General features: G+C 39.8%; 1 protein-coding gene and 1 long non-coding RNA gene across 16 annotated transcripts in view; one reads left to right on the forward strand and one right to left on the reverse strand.

Annotated features, from left to right (window-relative positions):
• The window catches only part of ncam1b (neural cell adhesion molecule 1b), a 62,373-nt gene that overhangs the window by 10,712 nt on the left and 24,130 nt on the right, over positions 1 to 27,531 (reverse strand). For 5 of the 15 annotated variants that reach the window (XM_055514288.1, XM_029171423.3, XM_055514293.1 and 2 more), the window contains exons 2-16: positions 19,063 to 19,137; positions 17,514 to 17,723; positions 16,142 to 16,285; positions 14,814 to 14,951; positions 14,350 to 14,467; positions 14,062 to 14,222; positions 12,954 to 13,096; positions 11,850 to 11,873; positions 6,509 to 6,538; positions 3,448 to 3,598; positions 3,162 to 3,349; positions 2,756 to 2,852; positions 1,987 to 2,160; positions 1,493 to 1,621; positions 720 to 752 (exon numbers count right to left, since the gene is read on the reverse strand). In XM_055514288.1, coding sequence (XP_055370263.1) covers positions 720 to 752; positions 1,493 to 1,621; positions 1,987 to 2,160; positions 2,756 to 2,852; positions 3,162 to 3,349; positions 3,448 to 3,598; positions 6,509 to 6,538; positions 11,850 to 11,873; positions 12,954 to 13,096; positions 14,062 to 14,222; positions 14,350 to 14,467; positions 14,814 to 14,951; positions 16,142 to 16,285; positions 17,514 to 17,723; positions 19,063 to 19,137 — 1,815 coding nt within the window. The remainder of the gene's footprint in view (positions 1 to 719; positions 753 to 1,492; positions 1,622 to 1,986; positions 2,161 to 2,755; positions 2,853 to 3,161; positions 3,350 to 3,447; positions 3,599 to 6,508; positions 6,539 to 11,849; positions 11,874 to 12,953; positions 13,097 to 14,061; positions 14,223 to 14,349; positions 14,468 to 14,813; positions 14,952 to 16,141; positions 16,286 to 17,513; positions 17,724 to 19,062; positions 19,138 to 27,531) is intronic. The other 10 variants (XM_029171436.3, XM_029171437.3, XM_029171440.3 and 7 more) reach the window with 5 other exon arrangements.
• Positions 2,067 to 13,097, forward strand: LOC114868094 (uncharacterized). Its single transcript, XR_003787981.3, has 2 exons — positions 2,067 to 2,202; positions 12,849 to 13,097. It is a non-coding gene; the product is annotated as an uncharacterized LOC114868094 (long non-coding RNA).

Raw genomic sequence — 27,531 nt, forward strand, 5'->3', positions numbered from 1 at the left:
GAAGGGATCCTAACTCTTGCGCCTTGCTGTATATGAGGGCATATTAATGTGTTTTTAACTGCGGGGTCTCCAGTTACAGTTAGAAATCTTCTTTCTAAATGCCTCTACATTAATTTACCTTCTGCTTAGTAGAGGGGGCCATCAGCACCATGCAAGTCACATGAAATGACACGAGTCGTTTGAGAAGAAGGAAGAACATGGAAGACACAGCAGACAGACAAAACACAGGTACAGGAAGAGGACGAATAAAAAGACTTACAGTAACTGAGCTGGACACGAAAATTAATAAACACAGAAGGAAGCAGAAATGCCTCTGTTGGGTGCTCAAGTTTAAATGTGCAGAGAACCTCTAAAGCATCTTTATCCTCTTGACTTTAGAGACAGACGTTATAATTTGCAAGTCGACTGATTAATGCCTGCTGATGGGCTTAATCCGAACGTAAACACTCACAAATTACATCAAACAGCTTGAGCCAGAGGAAAAATATGCAGCTCTTGAAACACAGAGATTTGGCATTACTTTGTAATAATGCCATGAAGCCAATTAATGCAAAAGAGGAAAAATGTAAATGTCATTTAGAGGTGAGGGGTTTGGGCTGATCATAGCAGGTCATGAATGCTCATGTGCTAGCTAATGGTGCGGGTGATGGGGTTATCCTGTAGGGGAAGAAACACCTAGAGCAGTGAAAACTAATCTATGGTCCTCACTACAGACAAACCTGTGTCTTCAGTGAACAAATGAAAACTACCATCTAGAGACATAAAAGAGAAGTCAGGTAATCAGAACCACTTGTTTGTGTGAATAACCCTCAGAAAATGACAGTTCACCTGAGAGTTTGTTAAGTCTCATTTATGGCAGAGTTTATGAACATCTAGTGTGTTCTTTGGTCTGGACTAGTGAGTGCAAGTGTCACGTGTAGCAGTTGTAGTGTAGATTACAACTTTTTAAACTGAAGTGCAAATTGAACAGAGCAGAAGAATGTATAAAGCTGATTTAAAAGACGTCAAAATTTGTAAAAATGATCAACAAGCTGACAATGAGCAGCTGCATAAAAAATAAATATGGGTGAACACATCCGTTGTGAGGCCAACAGGGGGCAGCATTGGTTCCTTAAGAAATATGAATCCTCAACCAACAGAGGGGGCTAAAAACTCACTAACTGCATCAGACCACACACGCTGGTGCTGCTTAATAATGGACATTTTGGAATACTGTGTAAAGTGGCTGTGAATCAGATCAGTTAACACAGTCTAATGTGTAAAAAGGTGTTGAACTAGTTGAACCTAATAAGAATTCCCGAATCCTCAACATGTTTAAGTCCCTCCGTTGAAGGACCACAAACCTCCTTGAGTTAATTCGGTGACTTAGTTCATGTTGACAATTTCCCTCCTGGACAAATAATAAAACTATAAAAACATGGAAGACGACAGACTTCAAGCTACAAAGCTGCTATTGGAGGCATTTGGGTCTCGATGCTGGTGAGTAACTTACGGACAGGCTCCGTCTTGAAGAACTCAGAGGGGCTATTTTCACCTTGGCCCTTGCCGTTGATGGCCGACAACTTCACCTCGTACCTGGTCTCTGGCTTCAGCCCCGTGATGGTTACCTCGCCGGCTGAGCCTGTTACAATATATTAGAGGCAGCGTGATCCCAGTTGAGAACACCTTGATCATTTTCATTAGCAGCAAAGCAAACACATCCTGGGTTCCAACAACACGCTCATAATTAAATCACTCACAAGTAAATTATTTTGGCTCAGTTTGACAAATCTGTTTAGACCTGGTTTGAAAGGCAAACAAAAATAAATGACAGCTGTTTTAAAGGCCTCCTCCAGTCTGGATGACACATTCATTTAGGAGGATGACCTTCTTCATCTGGCTGATTATGGCTATTAATAGTTAAACTGTTTTGTCTATTTCATGATTTTCAAACAATCCCACATGACCTCACATCAGCAGTGATGGCTCATGTTAATGTGTCCCTACCGTCCTCGTAGGCGTCGTAGACCCTGTGCGCCCAGCTGACCCTGCCCTGCATCCTCCACTCCACTCTGTATTTCAGAACGGGAACACCTCCAGTGGCTTCGGGCTCCTCAAACTGAATCTGTGCCGTGGTGGAAAAGGGCCTCACCTCGCTGATGGATGGAGCCGATGGCACCTCTGGAAGAATGGAAGACATGCAGCGTGATTACAACAGAAAGTGTAAGTCTGCGGCACGCCAACACTCTCACGCCATTGTTCCATTGCTCCAACAGGAGCAGCTCACAGCTCATAATGGATCTGAAATACAGAGACAACTGCTTCATGTGGAAAACCAGCAAGGCTCACCGAAATCTATGGCTTACGGGCTTTATTTCTCAAGTTCTCCCACGGAATTTACACACTAATAAAAATAAAAATTATGAAAGGAAACATTCAAATGCTAATTTCACACTAAATATATCCTTTATTAGATATATATCTAAAGACTGAACACTAGGCAGCCAATTAATCCTGCCATGTGACAAGCTTTTCACCCAAAATATACATCCCAGTCAGAAGTCAGTTTTACTACCTTTTAATCTATCCATTTAAACAAACACTGCTCTGACCACTGTATTTTGGTTTGAAGAAATTTTGCATGACTTGCTTGTTATCATGGAGTAACCCATTTAGGCTTCCTATCATTAGCAATGCTTCAATACCGATACCTGTAATGTTGAAGAAGCAGCAACAATCACTGTGAATACAAGACAGAATCCTGAATGGCACTGACCAGCCTGAATGAGGACGAACTCCTTTGATTCTGTCCCCATCTCGTTTGAGGCGGTGCAGTTATAGCTCCCAAAATCATTTTCAGACTCTGGGGTTATCTGAAGGAGGAAGAAGGCAAAAAATATACTATGACTGTATGAAGGACACTGAACCAAGCAGACAAACGAATGTGTGTGTCAACCTTTTTGAAGGTGACCTTTTTCTTTGTCCATTAGCCTATTTTTATTTGTTGCTGTGAGCTTTCCTGCTGCTGAATTATTCATTCAGAGGTCTTTTCACAATAGAGCTGAAAGAAAACTCTTCCAAGTCAAGTTTATGCTCATGCAATGTTGATGCAGTTGAAACTGTGCCTGTGTATACGCATGTGGAAGGACTTCATGTACTGTATATGGTGTGTGTAGAGTAACCTGCAGGTAGCTGGCAGCGGCGGCTCTGAAGATCTTTATGTTCGTGGTGTTGGAGTTTGGGAGCTGCAGTCCATCTCTCAGCCAAACAATAAACACTTCACTGGGATGAGCCTTGACCTCACAGCTGATATTCACTGCGTTTTCCTCCCAGGTATACACTGCCACTGATCCGTGTATCTTAGGGGCATCTAGAGGGAAAATGTATGGCTTTAATGAAAACTCTGTAGTTTTACCTCAGCTCAGTCTTGTCAGGCTTTACACATTATTAACCAGAGGAGCTACTTACAGCGGACTTCCAGATATACCGGTTGCTCATCCTCTCCTATAGCACTGCGCGCCGTGCACAGGTACTGACCCGCGTCCGTGTACTTCACGTACTTCAGCGTGAGGGAGGACACGCGAGCATCGCTCCTCACCACCACATTCCCATCCAAACTCTAAATGGGAGCAGGAAATGACTCGGTTCATGAAAAACACACCAGTTATTTTTTCCACACTTGACCTGAAAAAAAAAAAAGATCTTTGAGCAGTTCCTTAACGAGCAGAACAGACATTACATTAATGGAGCCGGTACACGCTGCTCTATAACATAAGGACACGGTTGACAGCAGAGGGGAGTTCATCAATAATTGATGACAGAAGGCACTAGAATCCATCTACAGCTTTTACACGGAATGCTTTGCAGCTTGTGAAATATGCTGATGCATTATGCTACACAGCGGAGCCCTAACCTAGACAGCACACCTCACATTCATTTTTAACACATTGACTGTCTTTCAGTAAGAATCCTAATTTAATTAATGACTAAAATATTTTGAGAACAAGTCCATTGCAATGAAGACATCAAGGCTTACATTTTAGTATTTAATCATCAAGGAAATACTGTGTAAATGATCTTAAAGCTCTTTCATCAAATGGAATCTGACCGGCACTGTTACAATATCCCATCACAAGCAGCTCCCTGGCCTTAAGGTCAACAGCTCTGTGTTGTTGTGATTGCTGCTGCAATGTGATACTAAACTGTTACTGGTGTATAGTTTCAGACAGACTGAATTACTCCTCCACCAGGGTATTACCAGTAAAAAACACTCTTTTAGACGGATTCTCAACCATTATTTGCTGTCATTGAAGAACAGGTTGGAGTCTTAGAACCACAACCGTTTACAGTCTCAGTGAGGTGTTCATGTTGTGTGTTTGCGTTTTCATCGCTATGAGCCCAGCTGCTAGCCAAACAATGGCATGGATGCTTTTACACACATTGTGTTGGGGCCCCATTCTGTGGCAGCCATGTAAGAGAAAACCTCATTATTTGTATTCAAATTCAATAGACGGAGCATGTCTGCAGCATTCATTATGCATGGTGGGTAGCAGGCCCAGGGAGACGCTTACATAACATGCTACCCTTTCATTTTGACCCCTGTGCAGCAACTGTTCTTTCCTGACCCCTGTGGTACTATCACTGACTCCTGCATCTGTGCAACATTGCTGCACTTTGTGGAACTACAAGGTCCGTGTTAGTGGATGGGCTTAGATATGAAATTCCTTTTTTTAATTTTATTCTCATGATTTCAGAACAATGCAGCTTCAAAGGTCTCACCAAACTAACACACAAGGGGCTCAGCAAGTCTTTAATTACAGTATGAGGCACATAGCAAATGTGGCTATCTAACAAAGCAGAACTGTGTGTTCACTGCAGTTATATGATTCATTTATGTTTCTTTCAATGGATTTTAGTATTAACGCATAATGCACCAGAGTCGCTGACTTGTATGAATAGCTACAAAAGCTCTGTACATGTCTGTGTGTAAACCTGGTTTAAGAGATAAGGAAGAAGAGTAAAAACATTCAGAAATAAGCTCCTCTATTAGCTCAAACCACGCTGACAGTCGAGCTGGGTAGTTTCTTTAAAGAGAGAAACATCAGAGCATAAAATTGAGAATCCACTAAGGACATGTTAAACTCATGTCTCTCCAAATCCTCGCTGGTCCAGCATACCAATGTACCTGCCCTTCCACACTGTGTCAAATGAACTGCTCAGCTGCCCTGCATTTGCAACAAACATGCTCAGCATGCTCATTCCCCTCCCCCTGGTCTCTGAAAGATACACACTGATCAGTTCTAAGCACAGAAAGACTTCAATGTCATAAATCACTGCACATCCCTACAAATGTTTGTCTAAGATATGGTTTGTGCTCCTGGTTTATGAATAAGGGGTCTTTTCTGGGAGTTTTCTTTGTCTCTATAAAACAGCTAAGAATCACTGTTGGCTTTTGCAGAGCCACTTGACAGCCAATCACTATCACTACAGTAGATCACTAAAATAATCGCTTGCACTTATCCTCAACCACAACTACAGTAAACTGTCTGCTGTTGATGCAACCATTCACAAACCTGTTTCCAGGAACCTGATGAGAAGGGTTCTGTAGTCACGCAATCAAGTTTCTCAGTCTTGTGTTATCAGGGGTGTTAATACTGTACATTACACCTCACATGCACTCACTGATATGTGACAATATGCGTAAAAATACCCATTCTCACAGCTGATACACAAAGAAGTGAAAGAAGAAAATGACTGATTGAGACTATTTTAAGGAGTAAAGGGACTAAAAATATGTTCACTTCCTTGTAAGGAGTCAAAATAACAATGGAAATCCCACTGTCTGATATGGTACCTAATGGAGCGATGAACCAATCACTGGCCACACACGTCATGAGAGGAGCCAAAGGCAATTTGCCCTTCAGTGTAGTGCTCTCAGCTTTGTTAGTGACAATGTGGGACTTGTGCCAGTTCTCTCACATACTGTATGTAAAACACACATTTGATACTGAAGTAAAAAAAGCTCATGTGGGCTGTTTGCTGTCTTGCCAATTTTCACTTTTCCTCCAGAAACAGTGCCTGGCTCCAATACCCTGGGCTGCTGCACGAAGCCGTCTTTTGGTTTCATCGCGTGAATTAGAACTATAGAAACTTATTTTCCAAAGTCAAGGTCTGGAAATGTAGATGGGAGAACTGAGATGGGAGAAACTGGTTACGCAAGTGCATTTAATAGCATCATGTGTCCAATCCAATCCAATAGCAATCACTAAAATAAATTGAGCAGGTGCAGTGCATGTCTTTTTATACTATTCTGTGGTGTAAACACGTGTAATTAAAAGCTTGGAAAACAAAGACAATCTTGCACTGGCCCTTTTTGGATGCTGAGTATTTCTCAGACATATTCTCTCCCCTGAGCCTTTTTGATCATGAATTTTGATCTGCATCTATCCAGATATAGATTGAATTGAATTAGACTCCCCTGACATGAAAGATGGATGGGTGTAGGGAAGAAGTCATGCATTTAGAATACCTTGTGCTGCTCGGGCCGAGTCCATGATGCCTGCAGAGAACAGAGACAGAACAACAAACAAAAAGGCAAAGCATTTCTTAGAAAGCAATCGTTATTCAGGCAAAGCCGGGATGCTGCACACGGCATGTAAGCATTAAGTGCCCAGTTTATTTTGCATTCATCCATAGTACCTGAGCTAAAAGTCTGATTTTGTTAAAAAAAATCTGGCAGTACAAAAGAAAACATTTCTCTTTCAAAGACACCTTTTATGTGACAACAAAATGCGAGGTGTTATTTCCTGTTCTACTCACTGGAACAAGGCTGCTCTAAGCTGAAGACAAGTAGACGCCATGACAGCATGGATGCTAACTGATACAGAGGTTATTTGGTTTATCAGTAAAATGTGATTCCATTACACTACTACAACAACAGAGATATGTCGGCCTCGTTGGTAGAGGCAGCGCTGCAATTATTGACTCACAAACTATTTAGGAGGCTTAGCGCGTTTAACTGTCATTGAGAGGCTCTTGCTGCGTCTCTGAATGTGCATCTGCAGTTTTATAGCAAACACCTTTATTATAGCTTCTACTACACTACTGGAAAAATTCTTTGTTTCCAGGTGACCTGTGTTGGCTCATAATGCCCTACTGTCGGAAAAGTGGTTTCTCATTGTTGCCTTGTGCAAAGCTGACACAGATGTGACTTCATTCTGCCAGACATCAAGGCACCAAAGACTTTATGTCACTATATGACTTCAAATAACACCTGGGGCTGTGTTATTCTGCATTGTTGTTATTATGGGCCCTCAATACAATGATGAAGTGAGCATCATAGGTCTCAGGTTCAGGTCTCACATCCATGTCATGCACATAATCCATAAGCGCCTTTGACCTGTAGTTTTACTACAAGTTCAACATTTATTCAGAAAAGGTTGATTAACTGAGAAAATGAAAACCAAATGTCATGTTCTGAGAGATACTGTAAACAAGCAAACACAGCCTTTTAATTTTCCTATACAACATGCTGTAACAAGTTAAATCACAACCACCACAATGCCCACGAGACAGTAAAGCTGCTTGAAAAGCATGCTCTGTGGATTTCATGATGCCGAGGAGAAAACGTTCAGCATGACAATGGGATGTGATGGCCCACCAAGCGAAAAGGCACTGAAGCGTAAAAAGCAAAATGATAAACAGCCATTTCATCAGGTGCAACAGTAAGAAAATGTCAAGTAAATGAAAGCAATTTGCTGGAATAATTAGAGGGTGAAACAGCAAATCAAACCATCAGTAATTTCACATTTAAAAGCAACCTTCTCTCCTAATGACACAGAGGGGGCTTTGAAATAACACTGAACATATGGTGTGTTGGAATTCAAGAGGCTGAATTATAACTACTAGGAAAATAAGTCAAAAAAGAAGCTAAGAACCAAAACATATGCAAATGTACGTCGGATTAATGTGCTGTAAGAAGCCTTTTAAGTCCTGTACTGACACAATGCAACACGCATTATTACAAACAGGAGTTGGCTGCGTGTCACCGCTGTGCTGAGAAAGAGCGTCGTCCAATTAAAACAGACAACCTAATAGTGTGGAACATGGCCACCTCATCCACGCCGGCTCGCCGTGCCGCCTCTGCAGCGAGTGCGCTGACAAGTATCACTGTCATATCTGTGACAGGCATTTGTTTAAGACAAAGGGACAAGGAACAACAGCAGATGTTAGTTTGCAAAATGGAAGACACCAGGACACAATCGCATCACCAATGCGCAGAACAATATGGTGACGGACCCCTCGGGACTTCGCTTTTGTCACAGCCCATCGTAGCTCCCCTTCACAGGAAATTGTTCTCGCTCTTTGTTCCGACTTAAATTGCGACGTCAAAGTGAGGGGTGTAGAACAGAATGAGAACCGTGAGGAACCGGGGCGCTGCTGCAGCCGCTGGCTGACGTCAGGCTGAATATGCACACTGTCACTGCCCATTACGGTGGACCGCTGTGACCAGGAAGCTCTGCCGGGACACGAGGAAGCAGCGTTTGCGTGGAGAAACCCCTCACATCATGGTACATGGTGCGCTGGCAGGGGGGCTGTAAATGAGTGGCCTCGTGTTTGGAGGAAACAACACTCCCTCTGCACTGACATTCAGTCTGTTTGAGATGCCCTGCCTGCACTGCTGCCACACAACATTAATTACACAGATTTGTTTAATCAAGTCATTACCTTTCAGATAATCATGTGTTGCTTTTTCCTGTGTCTGGACGTCTACGTGACGACCTGCATGGTAGACGGGTGCAGGCCTGACAAACAGATCTGCCTCCTGCACTCACGTGTTATTTTACAAAAACAGATTAGAGTGGAGGTTCTGTCACCCAATCCACAAACTTCAATGTGCTTTGCGTTTTGTAAATGTTGCGTCTCACTAACACTTCTGTCAAAAACGCTCCCACATAATTGGAGCTTGGAAACCGACTGTATGTGCATCAAGCTAAATAATTCATATATATTCAAATAACAAACACATTCATTATGAAGATAATGTACAAAGCGTGGATAAACGCTTCATTTCCATTTTCACTTATTAAACAGACACACTTATCTAAAAAGACTGGCGGCAAATTAATTCTGAGGATTGAAACAGCCAAGAAACCACACAAAAAAAGTTGACAAGCAATGATTGAAATTTTTCTTACACTTCTACATGTAACTTTCTTTGAATCCACTCCTTTTACTCTATGTGGCCGTTTACACTACCATAGCGTTCTACTGATACAGTAATCTCCTTCAACCCTCACATTCTCTCTTTACTTGGGGATCTCAAACAGTGTCTCTGTGCCCTGACAAAGGGTTATACTGTAAAGGGTGAATTAGTTTCTTGTGTTAACCTTTAAAACCTAAAAATCACAGTGAGAGGACAGTGAAAAGAAGCCAGACAAGCTGATTTCCTGTCAGGGAATGTCAGCTCTGTGATGGCCCAGCGACCCGTCCAGGGTGAACCTCGCCTCTCACCCAACTGACAGCTGGGACGGGCTTCAGCGTGACCTCCACCCTTAGGAGGACTATGCGGTTTGAAGATGAGCGAGTGAGTGAATGAGTGAGTGAGAATATCAACTGTTAACAGGACTGAACGTGGACTGTACCCGAAACAATGTAGGACATAAAACACTAACCTAATATTTGGAGAGAAAGAGGTTGTTCTGTCCGACTATAACAGCATTTCAGTGCACTGGGCAGTGTTTAACTACTATCCACAGCATTTCACTGCTGCATAGATGGAGGTACCAGCACCACATAAAAACACAAAAGCTTTTGTAAGGAAGTGATTGCATTGAACACAGTTTCTAGACCTCAAGCACATTTTACAGTGTAACACTAAATGTTACCAGAAACCTTGTTGGTTTACTCTACAGGGCACCTTTAATAAACCCTAACAGACAGGATTTTGTATAGTTTTTTAGGATTGCTTGAGGCTGTGCTCTCACTTTAAAGAAGAAACGGTTTGTGATGCTTTTAATGCTGGTATCCTTCTTATTACTGAATTCAGACTGAATAATAAATCATAAAAACTCGTACGTAAGACTTTCTGAAAAATCAGCAACAAACAGATTCACGGTGTAATGCCGGCGGGGAAATAGCTCATCTATCAAATGTGCCAGTGTTTTCTTATGAGGTCATATTCTGTGACAAATCCAAGACAATTACTTTTTTTTTAAATATTAACATAATGTTAATCTAAACATAAAATCATTTTTTGATTACCAGGAAATTAAAGATTCATGCAGAATCAATTTACAGTACCTGCAAATGCACCTGGTTACATTTCACTTAAAATGTTACAGATCTCTACTGGTTTTCTGACCAGTACTAGACTCTCAGTACCGTGTCTCAGTCCTTCAACAGTTGTAAAGTGAAACACTATAAAAGTCCTATTTTTTTCAGTTCACCATATCCATCCCAAATGAATGTCGTTTTAATTGTCACACCCATCCTAGATGAAATACAGCTGTTTTGATGATTACAGACAACATGACAGGCTGAGATCAGGCGAACAAGCAGAACAAGACAATTAAACAATTAGCAGCTGCGTGAAATAATTAAAGCCCAACCCCGGCGATCACTTCCCCTGCTGGTGATCAGATTTGTAGAGGAAAGTGTCTACACCTACTGTCCACTACAATTTCTGTAGGGCTGCTAATCGTTTCTTTGAGAACAGCTAAGAAGATATGCCACAGATCACAGAGCACACTGCAGACTCAAGTGCAAAACACACCGTCACCGCTGCACAGCTGTGTGTCACGTGACGTGCCATGTGACGCGTCTGAATGCGTCACATCAGCAACTCTGTGGCACAAAATGAGTGGGTAATGCTTTATTGCAGTATGTTAATGCGAGTCTCCTCTCATCCGTTATGATGGCATTTAGACCACAAAAGAAGCCGAACCGTCACTGGCTGTGTATAGGGGGCTGAGGCTCAGTGTTCTGCTGCCACTTAGACTCAGGCAGAAAACGAGGCAGCGCTTGCCACTGTAGGTGTGTGGAGTTAAAAAGAAAAATCGGCCTGTCAGGATGTGCATCATGAGGCGGCGGCGTGCTCTGCACTTGAAGTGAGGCTCCACTGAAAATCTGTTTTTGAATATCAAACAGTCGGTCCTGTAGTCTTGACAGGTGGCTGTAAACGGTTCGTGTTTCCGTTCCTCGCCGTGCACAGTGCTGCGGTCGGCATGGTTTCATGTCCGTTACAGTACAACAGAGTTTTCACTGTTGGAGAAATGCCCATTAGACCTTTTCTTGCAGCACAACCCGCTTCTGCACTGCCCACCTCTGTGTTCACTATTCAAACACTCCTAGGTTCACTTTCTTCTATGCAGTGAGATACTCAAAAGCAGATTTTAGATGGAACACAATACCCTCAATTCCCAGGTGATGCTGACGTACAGCACAGCAAATGTTAGACAATCTACAATATTATGGAGATGACAGACAGACTGAGCTGAGCTTAAATCCAGGCAACAACATGCTGTAATGGAAAGTTTGAAATGAATCAGGCAACAGCGACACAGAAATGGCCAAATGTCTCCCTTTAGTTATCTTGTTGACCAAATTTCACCTGATCTCGTGAGATAAGCACCACATACTTTCCATCACAAGATCAGTGAAGTTTCCAGGCTAAATTGGTAAAGCATGCAGCAGCTGAATCAATTTCATGAACTCTGATGAGCTAATTCCTTTGGGTTTTCAAGAAACAACTTGGACATTTTCAGTCAAAAGGGCTCTTATTTGATTTCAGTGAGGGGGGGTTGTCAAATCCTGAGGCCTTACTTTGCCACACTACCCCGGTACATTTCTGTGCCACGCGGATTTCATACCTGATAGATCCTGTTTAGATGTGCCTGTAAGAAGAAAATGTAGTGCATGTAATGGACTGGCTCCAGTATTTCTCCATGAACTACAGCATACCTCTAAAGCATTTTACCCCCCATTACCTCTCAACTGTAGCAAGACATCACGACCCTGAAGAGCCAGGTCATGTGGCCAGTAAATGCATGTGAATACCAATGAAATATTCATTGATTTTGATGGTTTTGCACATGGAATACTATTGAGGATACTGTAATACCAAGAGAACGTATGAATGTAAAATGTATGGAATGGAAAGTAAAAAAAGCTAGTTCTCCAATGCAGTGCCTAAGCAAATTTAAAAGATGGCAATAGGATGTCCACTGTTGCCTTTTTGTACGATTTTAGAAAAAAAGCTTTTTTAATCACGAGCATGGGCTGAATAATGGCGAGAGTGATTGAAAAAGCTTGAACAAATGCTTCAGGTTCTTATTCAACATGAAGACTCAGACCAGTTCATGATGCCAACTATGTGGACATCTGGCTGTGGTTCATCAACTAACTGCATAACCTCCTTGGGACCATCTTACAGGCGCCGCTAATAGGCCCCTAACATCGTGAGGACATTTCACAGAGAACCTTCACGAGTTTCCCACCTGCTCACGATTAATATAACTCTTACATTTAGGTTAGAGGAAGTCTAATCTTCTCCCAGCAGTGTCTCGCAGATTTGTGTTTTCTGCCTGGTGGTTATTAGTTACTGTGCCCCAATTTCAGATCACACACCCAAGTATTACAAAAGTATGCTATAAAAGTATTACAACAGTATGCTATAAAAAGTAACAAGCATATATATATTCTGCAAAAGAATATGCATCTTGATCTGTCATCAGGGCCAACCACCAGCCTTTATTTTTCAGTATCTACTTTGATATAGGATCGTGTTTTTTCAGGGTATATCATTCGAGGTAACATTAACGCATATTATGCCAATGAAACACAGATAACATGTTGTCATCTTATGCCAGGTGCAGGTCATTATCTCTAGCAAAACTGCTGGCAGGACACAGGCCCCTTAACAACCACACTACAGGATTTAGATATTCAGCTACTACTGTCGTCCATGATTTTACCTGCTCTCCTTCAGTGAAGACGTGCTCACCGTAGCTCCAGCTGATGGTTGGTGTTGGGTCCCCTGAAGCTTCACAGGTAAGCGTTACCTGCTCCTCCATCTCTGATGTGCTCTGGTTTACGATGTATGTGATCTTGGGTTTGACTGGGAATAAAAGACGGAAAATCATACACGAGCAGCCAGGTGGTTTGGCAGTGCAAGTGGCAGTGAAAAAGCTATTCTGTGCATCTGGGATGAGTTCAGAGGAAGGATGAGGATCAGTGGCTTGACAGGCAATAGGGAATTCTATGGCAGGAAAACTGTACTTAAGCCTTCCCAGTCCCAGCAGTAACAAAGCCATGATAACCATACATGCACCCAAACTTAATTTAGGCAATAATTTATTCAGCACATTTCAAGGGAGCTGATTTTCATTTTGTTTACAGTTGAGTGAACTGTCAGGTTACAGCACACCTAAGCTAACTTGAAAGCACAGCAGGGTGCCACAGCTGTAACAAAGCCAATTGAAAAGCTACTTCTGAAATGTCAGGATATGCATTAGTTCTTACTTCGGTATAATACTAGGATTCATTTGCATCACTTTTATTGTTGCACAACATTCTATATTGTTTTGTGTTTAAATGTAATTAGTGATTAATAAAAAAAATTAGGATAATCAATAATAAACAGCTTTTATATGTGCAACGCATTATTAAAGCTTCCACATTAAAAGAAATGTGTTGTACTTGCACTGATTATTGTTAATGTTAATATACCGTAGGCTGCACAGTAGGATGTAAATCAATTTTCTAATATTTTGTAATATTATGATTTTTGTTGACATGACATGCTAACAGCAACAATGGCCTAGTGAGTAAAAGTGAAATAAAAAAATTCCGACTTTAACAGAGCCCATCCCACCTGGCCAGCTCTATAAATCCTTAAGCTCCATCCTTGCATGTCAACCCACACTGAAACAACACCTCATCTCCTATCCCTTACAAAACAGATACGTAACCCTACTATTGTTCCTCCCCCGCCTACATATACTTATATCTCATTCCCACACACTTGGAAGATTTTCTTTTGTCATTTTAGTTGCAGTATGTATAGCAAACACCGCTCCTCACCAAACACTCTCAGGCTCAGCTCGTGCTGACTCTCCCCAGCCTTGTTCTTGGCAATGCAGGTGTAATCTCCCTCATCCAGTTTGGTAACATCCATTATTGTCATTTCTGAACCATCTTCATTGAAGCTGTACTTTTCTCCCGCCCCAAGAACAACTTCATTCCTGTGAAACATAAAAACAGCTAACTTTAGACTCGCAGGAGGAAGATGGTGTACAGTAATAGCAGAAGGACTTTGTTCAGACCTGTGCTGCTCCAAGTGTTGAAAGTATTTGTTTATCTAGTTTTTACCTTGTCCAGGTCACCATGGGTTCAGGATAGCCATCAACAGCGCAAGTCAGCATGGCAGGCTGCCCAACATCTGCTGTGGCGTTTACCTCAGACTGCCATACCCTGATGGTCGGAAGCACTGAGATGCAGAGAAAGAAAAAAAATTTAGTGGAAAGATACGTACGAAGTCACAGAGAGGCAGTTCACAGAACGACAGCAGGACGGACGGATTAGAGAAACTGTGATAAATTCAGAACACTTATTTCAGGCACCCTGATTTGCTAAGCTCAGAAGTTGCAGGAAAGAGACTTCATTAGCATGAAACATCTTTGATACACTGTTACTCTTGGCAACTGCTCCCAGATTGAGGCGCAGTGTGCTCGCCTCTAAGGAGCTACGGCTTATTTAAGCATAATGGGACACCTGCCACACAAAAGCAAGGCACACAGGAACAAAAGCGAAAAGAGGACAAATAGACGGCTAACCATTCACGACGACCTTGATGACCCGCAGATCAAGCTCGCCGCGGACCACGAGGCGCCCCTCGCAGGTATACAGGCCCTCATCTGTCTTCTTTATGCCGCGGATTTGAAGGTGATTGTTGCTCAGTAACTTAAAACGAACTGAAAGGAAAGAGACAAATGTACCGTCAGGGGTGTGAGGTGCTCGTTCACTGTAAGTACTTGATGATGAAATGGTGGTACCGTAGTGTTGCTTGGTAATATAATGAAGCCCAATAAATCAAGAAGTCCTAGATGAATAAGATTTTACCACTGACGTCTGTTTCAGGCATTGCTACTCCTACAAACTTATTGTTTTACTGAAAGTAATGCATTTTCATTGAGCTCTACTAATGTGAAGTATATGCAAATTTCTCATCTGAGACTAAAAGCAATAACATAAAATGCATTTTTTAGGCATGTGTTACTTGCAGCCTTTTATAAATGCAGGAAGGCACAACTCCCCCTCAGCCAGCCCCAGAAAAGGAGAACGAGCCCACTACAACTCCCTGAGTAAGAGATGAAATGCATGCCGAATAAATTGAGCCATGTAGTAATTCAAAATACTATTACAGCCCACACAAGCTTCTGTTATTATTTTTCAGTGAGCAATACCATACACCTAATATTGCTCAGTGTCAAGGGTGAAGAACAGTGAGTCAACTGTATTTCCAAATTCAAAAGCAAATTAATTTTTCTTTTCAAAGCACAGGATAAAGCCAGGTAACAACAAAAGCAGGACATTAGTAATTTCAAGTCTCTGACACTGGTAAATCTGTACAGCCTTTATTGTTATTGGGATTCTGTGGTTCTAATTTGTTTCTATATTTCTACACTAAAAGGACAAAACCTAGTGCATTTGGCTGTTAGGCAGGACTGTTCTGTATAATTTTTGCGAGTTATCCTAAAACATTTGATTCTAGAAAAGTGAAAGTGAACCATATTGATGTTGTAGCCATATTGCCATTCATCATCACGCTTTGAAATGTCACCTAACCGATAAAAAAACCCAAAGCTTTAATTTAGAACAAGGTACACAAAGGCCACTTATCAGAATCAGAAACATATGCAAACTATTCTACAGTATATGCAAATTCTGTTCAAAACCTCTCTGATTCATTTGTTAATGTTTTTGTCTTCCAGTTTGGAGGTGAATTAAACAAATGGCAAGGGAGACAGCGACAAACGAAAATATGATTTCTGCACTACATGAAATGTTATTTGCTGAGCCCTTTTGTGTTACAGAAATCACATCGTCCTGTATGAGAATTAAAGAGTATTGCTACTTTTTTGTGACAGAAACAAAATCTCACCATCTTTCTCCATCTGTATTTTGGCTCCTTTATATTTCCAGATGACAGTGGGTGGAGGGGAACTGACGACATCACAAACAATGTTGGCGTTGTCTCCTTCTGTAAACTCCTGAGGCGACGGCGCATTTGTAAAGGTGATTTTCTCTGTAATAAAAGACAAACAAAATCTCTTTTCACCCAACAAGTTCAACAAGATTATAATCTTACCGTTGTATTACAGATGATGGTAAATATTTATGTCTTTGAACAGAATAACCAGACGTTTCCACATAAGCAGATGGCCCAGGAATGTGCACTCATGTACAGTACTGCAGCCCTAAAGGGCATTTGTGCTTGTTACTTCCATAAAGAGAACAGATTTTAAAGCTAAAACGCTGGACATACACAGACAAAAAGCAGCGGTGCTGTAGATTTTAATTGCCCATGCAGCTTTATCTTGTTTTTTTTAACTCTAACTTATCTGCAGGAGGCACAAGTTTAAATGTAAAAACAATTATGCTGTCCTTAAAGCACACTTCTCTTAGCTTTTACTAAACTAAGACATTAAAAGAAGAAGAAAACTGAAACTGCAACAGGAAAAGAACCATTAACGACAACTTTCAACAAACATCTACTGATCGCCCTGAAAACAATATGCAACACATTGTGTAACAGTCACATTACACAAGTAACTGTTAACAAACTCTGATGGATTTTTCCCAGTAGAGAGTACTCCTATTACTGCTATGATGTTTTATTTAGCGTTAAGATAAGATAAAGTTTATTGATCCCACAGTGACAGTGGGAAATTCACCCATTACAGCAAGCAACAGTTGAATTTCCCCACTGTGGGATCAATAAAGTTTATATTCAAGAGTTCAAGAGAGAAGAGTATGTAAGTATGAGGTACTTCAAATGTAAAAATCATCCTTCTTAAAATACAATTTCCTTGGAATTTACTGAGCAAAGACAGTTTGTTCCTTAAAAAAAGTACATTGACACATCTACTTAAATTTAGTAAACAGACTGTATTGACTTTAATAAGTAATAATTACATTGGTGTCCACTGCTGGTAATTCCTGAAAAAACTCAGTTTAAGAAATCAAAGGATTTCATCTCTAGTGGACATGTGCTGATGCTTGGCATTCATGGAAAATAAAAGCCATTACTCACAAGAGCTGCACAACAGACAGGATCATTAAGCAGCCCTCTAATGGTCTTCCGACCGTTTATTGAACTGATGAAAAATCCATCTTCACTTGAAAAGAAAAAGAGTAATGTGTTGCCCTTGAGCAATCAATAAAATACGATGAGTTCAATAAACAGGATCTTTTCTGCAGCGCTCCTGGCAGTCAGTAATGTGTGGAGTGTAAAAGGTGGGAGAAATACGTACGGAAGATTTTCACGTTGACAGTTGACTCTGCGTGCTGGTCTCCACTGGTAGCGACGCACTTGTACGTCCCTGCATTATCAGCCCCGGCTTTGTACAGTGTGAGGGTGGAGGATGACTCATCGTTACGGGTTACCGTTATGTCTGGTTTGTTTGGTTCTATCCTGTCCCCACTCGGCCCAAACCAGTCTATGTGCTTGGCAACGCCTACAACTGAGACCAAAGAGAGCAGCAAATAAGAAACCACATAACATGTAACATCACGGATTTCAACCACAGCCCACAAGTCCAAAGGCGTGCGTATGATGCACATTCTCTTCTCTGTGGTTTATATATTGTAGACTGACCTTAGAAACAACCACAATGTGAGAAAGTTAAATGTTAAAGGATCAGCTCATAATTAACTAAAAGCCTTTTAATTCTATGAATATGGAATTTACTGGGAAAAAAACCATTAAAGATGTCCTTCCAACAAACATCTTATACTGATTAGACTGAAAGCAGTCTAATGATCTAGACCCACAGTCATATTACACAATTACTATAGATATTCTAAAATTTAGAATAGAGAACCACTCTAAATACTATGATCTCTAATAAAGTGAAGACTATTGACAATGTCAGTGTCAAATTTATTTGTATGGAAACACAAGCTACCATAGTAGGCACTAAAACCTCACTGATCAAAGATAAAGATTAAAATGCATAAATGAAAACAAGTTCACAATGGCACTCAACATCTCAAATTCACTAATGAACCACAAAGAACAATCTTCAAACAAGAAAAAAATAAAGACTATCTTTTAAAGTGAAAAATGTAAACTGAAACCTGACCCTACAATTACTTAATTATCGGCAAAAAGTGTGGTGATTTGCAGTGGTCCCGACCTTTACTCCATTTCCTTTTTGATTTTTCAGCTTCTACAATCAGTACTGTACATAGTCTTAGTGCTTGATTATTTGTTTTCCTTTGTTATAAAAGGTGCAACATCTTGTGTTTCTCAACTGGTGCAAAAATGTTGGCTGCGGTTACGATTACCAGGCTATAATACGTCTCTGTATCATAAGGTCATTATATGACATCATAACATGAGGCTATGATGATTGACAGATGTGTCGGGAAGGTAGAGTATATTCATGATGAAGACATCAGAAAACTGTGCACTCCAAAGCTGTACTGACTCAACAAAAGAACACCTATAACATAAGTATGGTTACAATTGCTCCTGAAGGCACAAATGAGAGAACATAAACGATTCTTTTATGAGAAATCTCAATATGCCTCAATTGTCTGCAATTATATCGCTTGTTCTCAATCCTAATAATATCACAGCCATCTATAAAGCAAGATTTTTATTGTTGGTTTAATGGTATGTTTCCCCAGGGAAACTTTACCAGAAGACCAGCTGTTTCCCATATTTATACATGCTCTGAAAGAATGTATTTATGTATATATTTAGAATCAATAGTGTCCTGCACAAAGCCCATCACACTAATCACCACACAGTCCCAATAAGCAGGGCATTTGTTTGTATAATGCTGTTAAACTTACCTCCGCAAACGAAGAATTTGGACTCCCCAAGACTAATCTCACCGTGACTTGGTGTGATCTGTACTTCCAACGAAACTAGGACAGAAAAGAAACAAGATACAAAATTTAAACCTCTTTGAAGGTAGCGATGCAGAACAGTGCAACAATACAGTTGACTGTCTGTTTAGATGATGTGAATATGTTAAACTTCCAACACACGTACATATTCTGTGACACTGAATTCCTGCAGGTGGCCTATATATGCAAAAATATAATTATAATTTTGCATATATGCAAAAATATAATTAAAAGACAAAGTGACTAGATAGAAGAAGATAATATTGTATATTATTATTTTCTGTAAAAATCCCCAAAGGTCACAGGACCCATTTTCCCATCCCAGAGACACTGATAGAAAATCAGTCGCTCTTATCTTCAGGCAAGTCTCCAAACCTGACTGCGTGTCATTAAACTGTGAGCCCACGCAGAGAAAACATGGCAACGCCACAGAGCGTTTGCTGGGCGATCCCTGGAATCGAACCTACAGTACAGTAGGTCCTTGTTGTGGTGAGGCTAGGGCTGCTCATATTGTGGTGGAGCGTGAAGGCAACATAACGCTGAGGCTTGCAAAAAGGCAGAGAATACAAATCAGCAGGAGAACGTGTGTGTCCCAAGTCTCCAGGGGAGCATTTTATATTAAACAACAAAGAAGACAAGTGCAAGTTATGCAAAGCTGAGCTTGTGTGGCACTGAAGTACCACAGTGATGCACAAGCATATGAAAAGAAAACACACAGTGTCACGGCAAAACAGCACAGTAACACCAGCTGTATATCCATCATGTGAAGACAGTAGAGTTTCTTTACAGTAAGTGCAACTGTGTAAAATGTTTGTTTGCTGATCTAGATCTGTTCTGCCACGAGCATCAGGTGGTCACATCACTAACAACGGTGATGGATGGTGTTACCATAGAATAGCTCAAATTACTAGGTGCAAAATCAAACACTAAATATGAAAAGGAGCAAATACAATAATAGCAGCATTAAAAAGTTTTAGTGGTTGGCACAGCTGCCTCACAGCTAGAAGGTGCACAGGTGCCTTTCTGCGTGGTGTTTGCACATTTACCTGTGTCTGCGTTTATTGTAAATTGTCTGTGCTGTAGCTGTGAATGAGACAGTGTTTGTCTGTGTCTCTACGTGGCCCTGTGATGGACCAGCGAATTGTCCCCCGCATCTCGCCTGTCTGACAGCGGGGATGAGTGAGTGAGTGAGTGAGTGAGTGAGTGAGTGAGTGAGTGAGTGAGTGAGTGAGTGAGTGAGTGAGTGAGTGAGTGAGTGAGTGAGTGAGTGAGTGAATAACCTTCCATTTAATCAAGCCTGTTAGCTTCCTGCATATCTTCAGAACTAAACAAAACTCATTGCTTTGGTTTTTATTTATTTATTGGATATTTAAAGACCTACACAGCTATTAAAGAGAAAGCCTCAACAACTAAAAAAAGAAATAACCAGCAAAAAGAATGCCTAATGAGTGTTTTCTTCATCTTCCAGAGAATGAAAGTAGGTGGGTGGATTATCAGCTATCAGGGTGGCAGTCTTAGAGTAAGCAGAAAGTGACTGTAGGCTATGGACGTCACTACTTTACACAGTCTGCTGTCAGATTATCATCATTTGAGTCAAGCTAAAATTATGCACATGGATGACAGTTATTTAATAATTATAAACTGAACATAAGGACAGAAAGTACTAAAACAAGTAAATAGTAGGTTTGTGGAGTGAGGGAATGAATATGGTTGGTACTGTATTCGTTTAGTCAAACAAACAGGCAACTCATTTGCAGAAAAGTCATGGTGATGATTTTTCCAACCAAAAACTGTGTATGTATTGTACAGACTATTATGACATCCAATATCTAAAAGCCCTTGAAATCAACAGTGGGTTCCCAACCAGCCAAATCTATGTAAGCAGTCATGGATGAAATCCTTGAAAAACATTGAAAATGACTCAAACTAAACCAGAAACAAGAATAAAAACAAACAAAAAAGTCAATATCCAGTGTAAAATATCTGTCTACTTCACAATAATTCTTTAAGACTAAGAATCCAAAAACCCTTCTCATCCACCAAAATAAAATTCCGACAAATGAAGACCACACACACTACCCATCCACTTCCATCTGTCTTCCTCTTATTTCATTAAAATAACACAACTACACAAGCACACCTGCACAGTCTGTGAGCCTCGAAATGAACCCATGATGTAGTCAGGGCACTAATTTCTGCTTCAGTTTGAAGGCAGCACTGTGGCGCCTCTGCATATGGTTATGAACAAACCAGGGTTCCAGCTCTCCACAACAGCTTACTTTTCAGATGATAACAAGCTACTGTCCAGCTAAAGGGCAAAACCCTTTTCAGAGCAGGCGGTAGGCAAATTATATGATGCAGCTGTGCGTCCTAGAAATTTAATCCGAATGTGAATCCCTATAAATCAATCTAGTATAAACCCAATTAGAGCTCAGACTGTGGGGAGATCTCTACATCACAGATCTAAAACTAGCTTGCACTGCAAAGAAGAGAGGAGTATAATAATTGGAATCGTGATTTCAAAGAAGAAAGGCATATACAGCAAGACAATAATAGTTTGTTCATTTTTGGCTTTATGAATGCAATTTTTTGTCTGTGGGTGTGTCTCTGCTGGCTATGACTTATCTGAAAGCTATTAGTTACAGTGGTTATCTATTGTAACCTCACTAATGTCAATGAAAACTAACAAACGCTGTCTCTCTTGGTTCAAACAACTTACTGTTTTATTATTCAATTATTCAGTTTTATTATTCAAACGCTGGATTTTGTGTTTTGTTTGAGATTTCAAGAGTCAAAATTTAAAAAATAGCTTAAAAAAACCCTGATAAGTGATTTCTAATAAGCAAAACATCAAATAATATTTTTTTAAATTACATTTTTTCATCCGATTAATCAATGAATCAAAAAAAGTATTGACAGATTAATCGATTATGAAAATAATCATTAGTTGCAGCCCTAGTGTCTAAGTGGACACACTAGACTATTAGGAAAAACATTTCTGGGCCTGCATCTGAAATTAGAAAATAGAGCATGTCTGCATGCCTGTGTGTAATAGTCCAGAGCATTGGAAAATTCACAGGCCTTATAAAGTACTGTACAGTAGCTTTCTATTAACAAAAGTTACTTAATTTTTACTGTATACATTTCCTGAATGCACAAAGGGCCCTTGTCTGGGCAGCAAAGCCCACATGGAAGTTATATAGCAACCACTATGCTAACAACATAGTCAGGGGGAAAGAATATTTAATTTTTCTTAATTACAATTATTGACAACAGTGTGTCTTTAAGGTGTGCAATGATTTAACTCATTTCTATTCTCTGGCCTCCTGATAAGCAAATGACCAACCTCACTTCTAGCACCAAGTGCAAATAAACCTTTCATGTCTCCTTTCTACTAATTAATTCAAGTCAGTGCATTTTTAATAGCATCAAGCCACAAGACAGGGCGCTTCTCAAGGCACTTCACAAAGTAAAGCTTAAGACCTTTGCACAATACAAAAATAAAAGTATGTAGAATTATACTCAAAACCCAGAAAATTACACTTGGGCAGCACTAGGTAACAGTGGAGGGGGAAAACCTTCAGCAGAAGGTTTGGGAATGGTGTGGGGCTTAAAGAACATATACCCAGGCAAATCATTACAGGATGACTTAAATAATGAAAGCTGTTGTAACTTACTGTACACCTGAATATAACTATAGTAATATTAAGAAATAAAGCATTGTCCGCTCTTGAGACACGGACTTAGAGTAATTTACTGTACACCCTGAAGTATCCGAAGTGAGTTTGTCCCAACACTCAATAAGCACCATTTAAAAATCACTTATACAAGTATATATGACTTCAATCACATTGCAACGTTCTTCCCTTTAGATGTAAGAAGATCACTAAAACAGAATGTTGTCATCAGAAAGCCTTTATGAAACAACAGCAAAATTTAAAGATTTTTATTCCCAGGCAGACTTTGCTAATCTAGTGGCTCGTTGACATGTTGACATGACCACCTTTCCACATCAACACACACTACCTGCTTTAGATCTCTGCTGCTAAAAACCACATGGTGCTGGATTTAACCACACTGGCCTCTGGTAAATTTCAATAATTGATTTAAAGGTTTCTTTAATAGTTTATGATGCTTTAAATTGTTTATGCCTAAAATGATAGCTGTCTTCTTTATACAGGCCCCCAAATTCAGTTCATGTTTCAACATTATAGATATGTGATGCAGTATAATAATGTACTACTACAGAAGCACTCAAACATGACTTACAGTACCATACGCCCCAAACACTTCACAGATCCAAGGTACTGTATAAAGATTTAAAGTCATCAGAAAGGAAGATACACCAAAAAGAAACACAGTGCTACAGAAGGTTGGACAAATTGGCAAAACTAACCTAAGGTTTCTCAAAGTATGATTTACTGTAAACAGGCATTCAGACCAAACCTGTGGTGGTAGTATTCCTACTGAAGCTGTTAAGGCCTTTAACACTAGACTGCTCAGAAGACCTGCACAGAATGAAACAATCGTAGAAGATAAGAGTGACCTAGTTTTAGAAAAATGCCTCCCAGTTAAATACGATAGTCCATTAAAATGCATCTTCAGATTTGAGCTCCTCATTTTAAAATGTAGCCTGTACCAAAACTAAACCAAAGAGAAAATTAGCTCTGTGAAATGAGACTATCAATGTAAAAGGTATCTTCAAATTTTGAAAGATGTTTGCTTAAGATCGAAAAGGACTAAACAAGAATAAAGGCGTGCTGACAAACCCAGTGAGCATAATTAGATTTTATAAGGCCTGCTTCGAGACACTGCCAATTACGGCTCCAGAATATGGTTGGAACCCCAAGATAAGCTGCCAATAAACGTATGAAGAATGCTATTCCACCCAAAATATGTGCAGCAAATTAAATCGTATTTACAATCAGACCGTGTGTTCGTTTTGAAATAAACCTGACAGATGACAGATGAGCGGAATATGATGGTCTGCTGAAATTCTGCCACCACGCCAGAGAAATGCCGGAGACAACACCAGCATTAAATCTAGCTGCAGTACATTTAATTTTTTTGCATTCCAATCTGGAGAGCACAAGACTAATTTAAATGCAACAACAGAATTATGGCTGTGGCATAGTTCATTTGTGATTTAACATTTACTGTAGCTGTGGGCAATGTCATATTTGAATGCGGGCTGACCATGACCATTGGAGACAGCTTGCAATGTCAATAATTCATTGTACTCTGAATGTTCTAGTGTTTGTAATCTTACTAATTTATAGAAATGGCCACATGGAGAGCAAAGTGATAGTAATAGCGGAATTAGTAGGATATTGCATTCAGCTACCTTTATTGCTGTCTCCTTATGCAGATATCCACTAAATTCAGTGGAATGCCAAATTTTGTCACTTATTTAAATGCTGCTGCAGTTCATAATCAGAAATGTCTGCAGCCTTGTCATTACAAACTACTGGAGTCTTTGATTTTCCATTCTGCAAAAGGGTTGTGATTTCTTTAGTACAGCCACAAGGCATTGTACTACATAATACCAGTACATGCACATGGGCTTGCATGTGTATAAGTGTGTTTGTGCTTCTCTGTGTGATGGTGGTGGAAGGGGCTTATAGCATGAATGAAAATAGTGTACACTGATGTCCTTGAGCTACAGTAATCAGAGGGTGCAGTTGGACGTTCTAAATAGATTCACGTTGCCTAAACCCCTTCTTTTCCAGCCTGGGTTGCATCTCAAATTCAACTTCCCCAAAGGAAGACACTGACTTTTCCACTGTTGTATTGGAAGTAACTGATAAGATATGAAATGCAAGGACATCATATACAGATGAGAATTTATGCAGCGCCTGACCTCTTTCCTCCAGCCTTTGTAGTTATCTTGGAACAGCACCTCTAGTGCCTATTTGATGCTGAAGTAAACCTCAAACCAAGCCATGGCTTGATTACAGGATGCTTATCAGAGTCAACCAGCAATTCAATAAACACGCAAGCAACTTTATACCTGTCAAACTAGCAATCAGTCATAAACCTTACATTATGTAATTCAGAAAACTATTGAATGCTACTGTTAATGTCACTTTTACATATAAAGAATAAAGCATACACAGCAGTTATTCAATGCATTGTGAGATTCCAGTTGGACACAGATTTTTATGTCGCTGATATAAAAGGGCCTGTGTAAAAACAAAACAAGTGCTTTTAAAACAAATACCAAGCAACATGAACTCATGAGCCACTACTTCAGTGTGAAGAGTCTGAACTGTGTCTGCTGTAGGGAAGAGCCTATGCCTCACTAGTAATGTGTTTACAATGCATTGTATTGCAGGTGACAAACAATACATCACTGTAGATTGGTTATTATTCTTGAAACACCATGAAAAGCTGTCAACTCCCAATCTACCTGCCTGTAAATGTACTATATCTACTGTCATGAATGCAAGTCAATTTTATTATCTGAGTGCGTGGGACCATATGGTGATATATTTATTTGCACAAGAAATAAATTAGATTGGTGGTTGAATAACAGTCATTGGATTTCATAAAAAAAACAGTGCATTACTTCTCAAAGCACTAATTGCACTTGCATTACAAAGTCAGAATTTGACATTGGATCTTAAACTCTTTAAAGTAGCATCTGGGATTTCGGTAATAAAAGCCCTTACACATGCAAGTTCTGCCACTACTAATTATAAAGATATCCTCAAGACTTAGCACAGAGATCCTAATCTAAATACAGAGATTATTCAGGAGTTACTAGTTTTGATAATTTGCTTGCCTCTCATGTTTCTCTACCAGTTATACTTACGTCTACCAGTTGCTATGGAAACGTGTTACCCGGCTTGCCTCCCCTCTTATTTTGGCATAAGCTCGCACTGTCTCTCTACCTCTCCCTCATATAGCCATCTGATTGGACGCAGCAGTGCCGCCTCAGAGGAGTGACTATTTTCACTGAAGACATTGTCAAAACAGTTTCTGCTGATCATCATGATCGCCCTGAGTGGCTTAACAACCACTGGAACGACCACATACATTAAATACACAGGAGTATTTGACGAGTCAGCGGTGCATGTTCAATATTATTCCTTGAAAATAAATGATGTTTAAAGAGAAAATAGTAACAATTCACTCAAGGCTCAGCTGGTGCTTCCTTCATTATAGCCACGAGCTAAAGCATTAATATCTAGAAGGCTCTAAACTCTTGGGTTGTTTTATTAGTGCATTACATTTTGAACATAAGATGACATAGCACATAACTGTCAGCTTACAGTAAATCTATGCACATTAGAGAATGATTGAAGAATGAAGAAATGATTATATGCCAAACCAAAAGTAACCACCATAAACGGCATGGTTCTTGGCTTGACTTGATCATTATGAAAATGTTTAATAACGATTACCCCTGTTAAACTAAGTGTTTCAGGAAACACTATCATGATAATATGTCTAGGATTTATTGGCAGCACAATGTTACACGCAGGGAGTAAAATATCACCTCACTGGTCATATTCATGAGTTATGTAATAGGGCAGCACACATTAGAGTAAGTGGCCGGATTGTTTCCACAGAGGATACAATCTATTTTCAAATAGTCAGTGTTTGAAAGGGATCTTGTAAAATACAATAAAAATGTACAATTTCTAATTTTGTTTGAATCAGCAAGGATCACTTTGGCACTTTAGTCTGATAACTACTGTATAATAAGGGCTGTAACAATACTAATGAAATTACCTGAATTCATGTTAAAAGTAAATCCTTGGGAAAAATTGACAAATTATTAAATACATAATTCATTTCCTTATATAATATATACCAATCCTTAAAAACTGTAATCTCCTCAAAGCTTTTTGCTGGTAAAATTATTTAATTCTGACCCCAATAAAGACAAATCAATAGGTTTGATAACCAACTGAAAGAACATTACGTTGTTAATGTTTTGCAATGTTTAATAATCGAGCATCATAATTTAAAAGGCAAATCCACTAATGTTCCCACTTGTTTTCTACCATTCCATTTAGGTATGTACTGTAACAGATTCTGCTTTCCTTTTACCTTACTGTAGGTACTACACTGTAGCTGTATACTGTAGCTGATACCATCTGCTCATGTGAAGTCACTAGTTTTGATTGTTCTGTTCCTTTAGAACCGATTTGTGGATTTAGACTAGACTAAACCAATCGTATTTTTATTTTTAGGTTATCTGTCACTTACAATGTTATTGTTTATTTTCTACATTTTTTGTAAAAAAAACAAAAAAAAAAAAACAATATACTAAACACTGTAAGCAACACAAAAAAATATGACATGAACATCCCATCTAACTGATAGAGCATTCAATGTCTTGTTTAATCTGAGCTGAAGCTGAAGTCAACATATTGACATTTGGCTTTGTTGTGCCAATTAATA

Source organism: Betta splendens, chromosome 13, assembly GCF_900634795.4.
Source record: "Betta splendens chromosome 13, fBetSpl5.4, whole genome shotgun sequence".
NCBI classification, from domain to species: domain Eukaryota; kingdom Metazoa; phylum Chordata; class Actinopteri; order Anabantiformes; family Osphronemidae; genus Betta; species Betta splendens.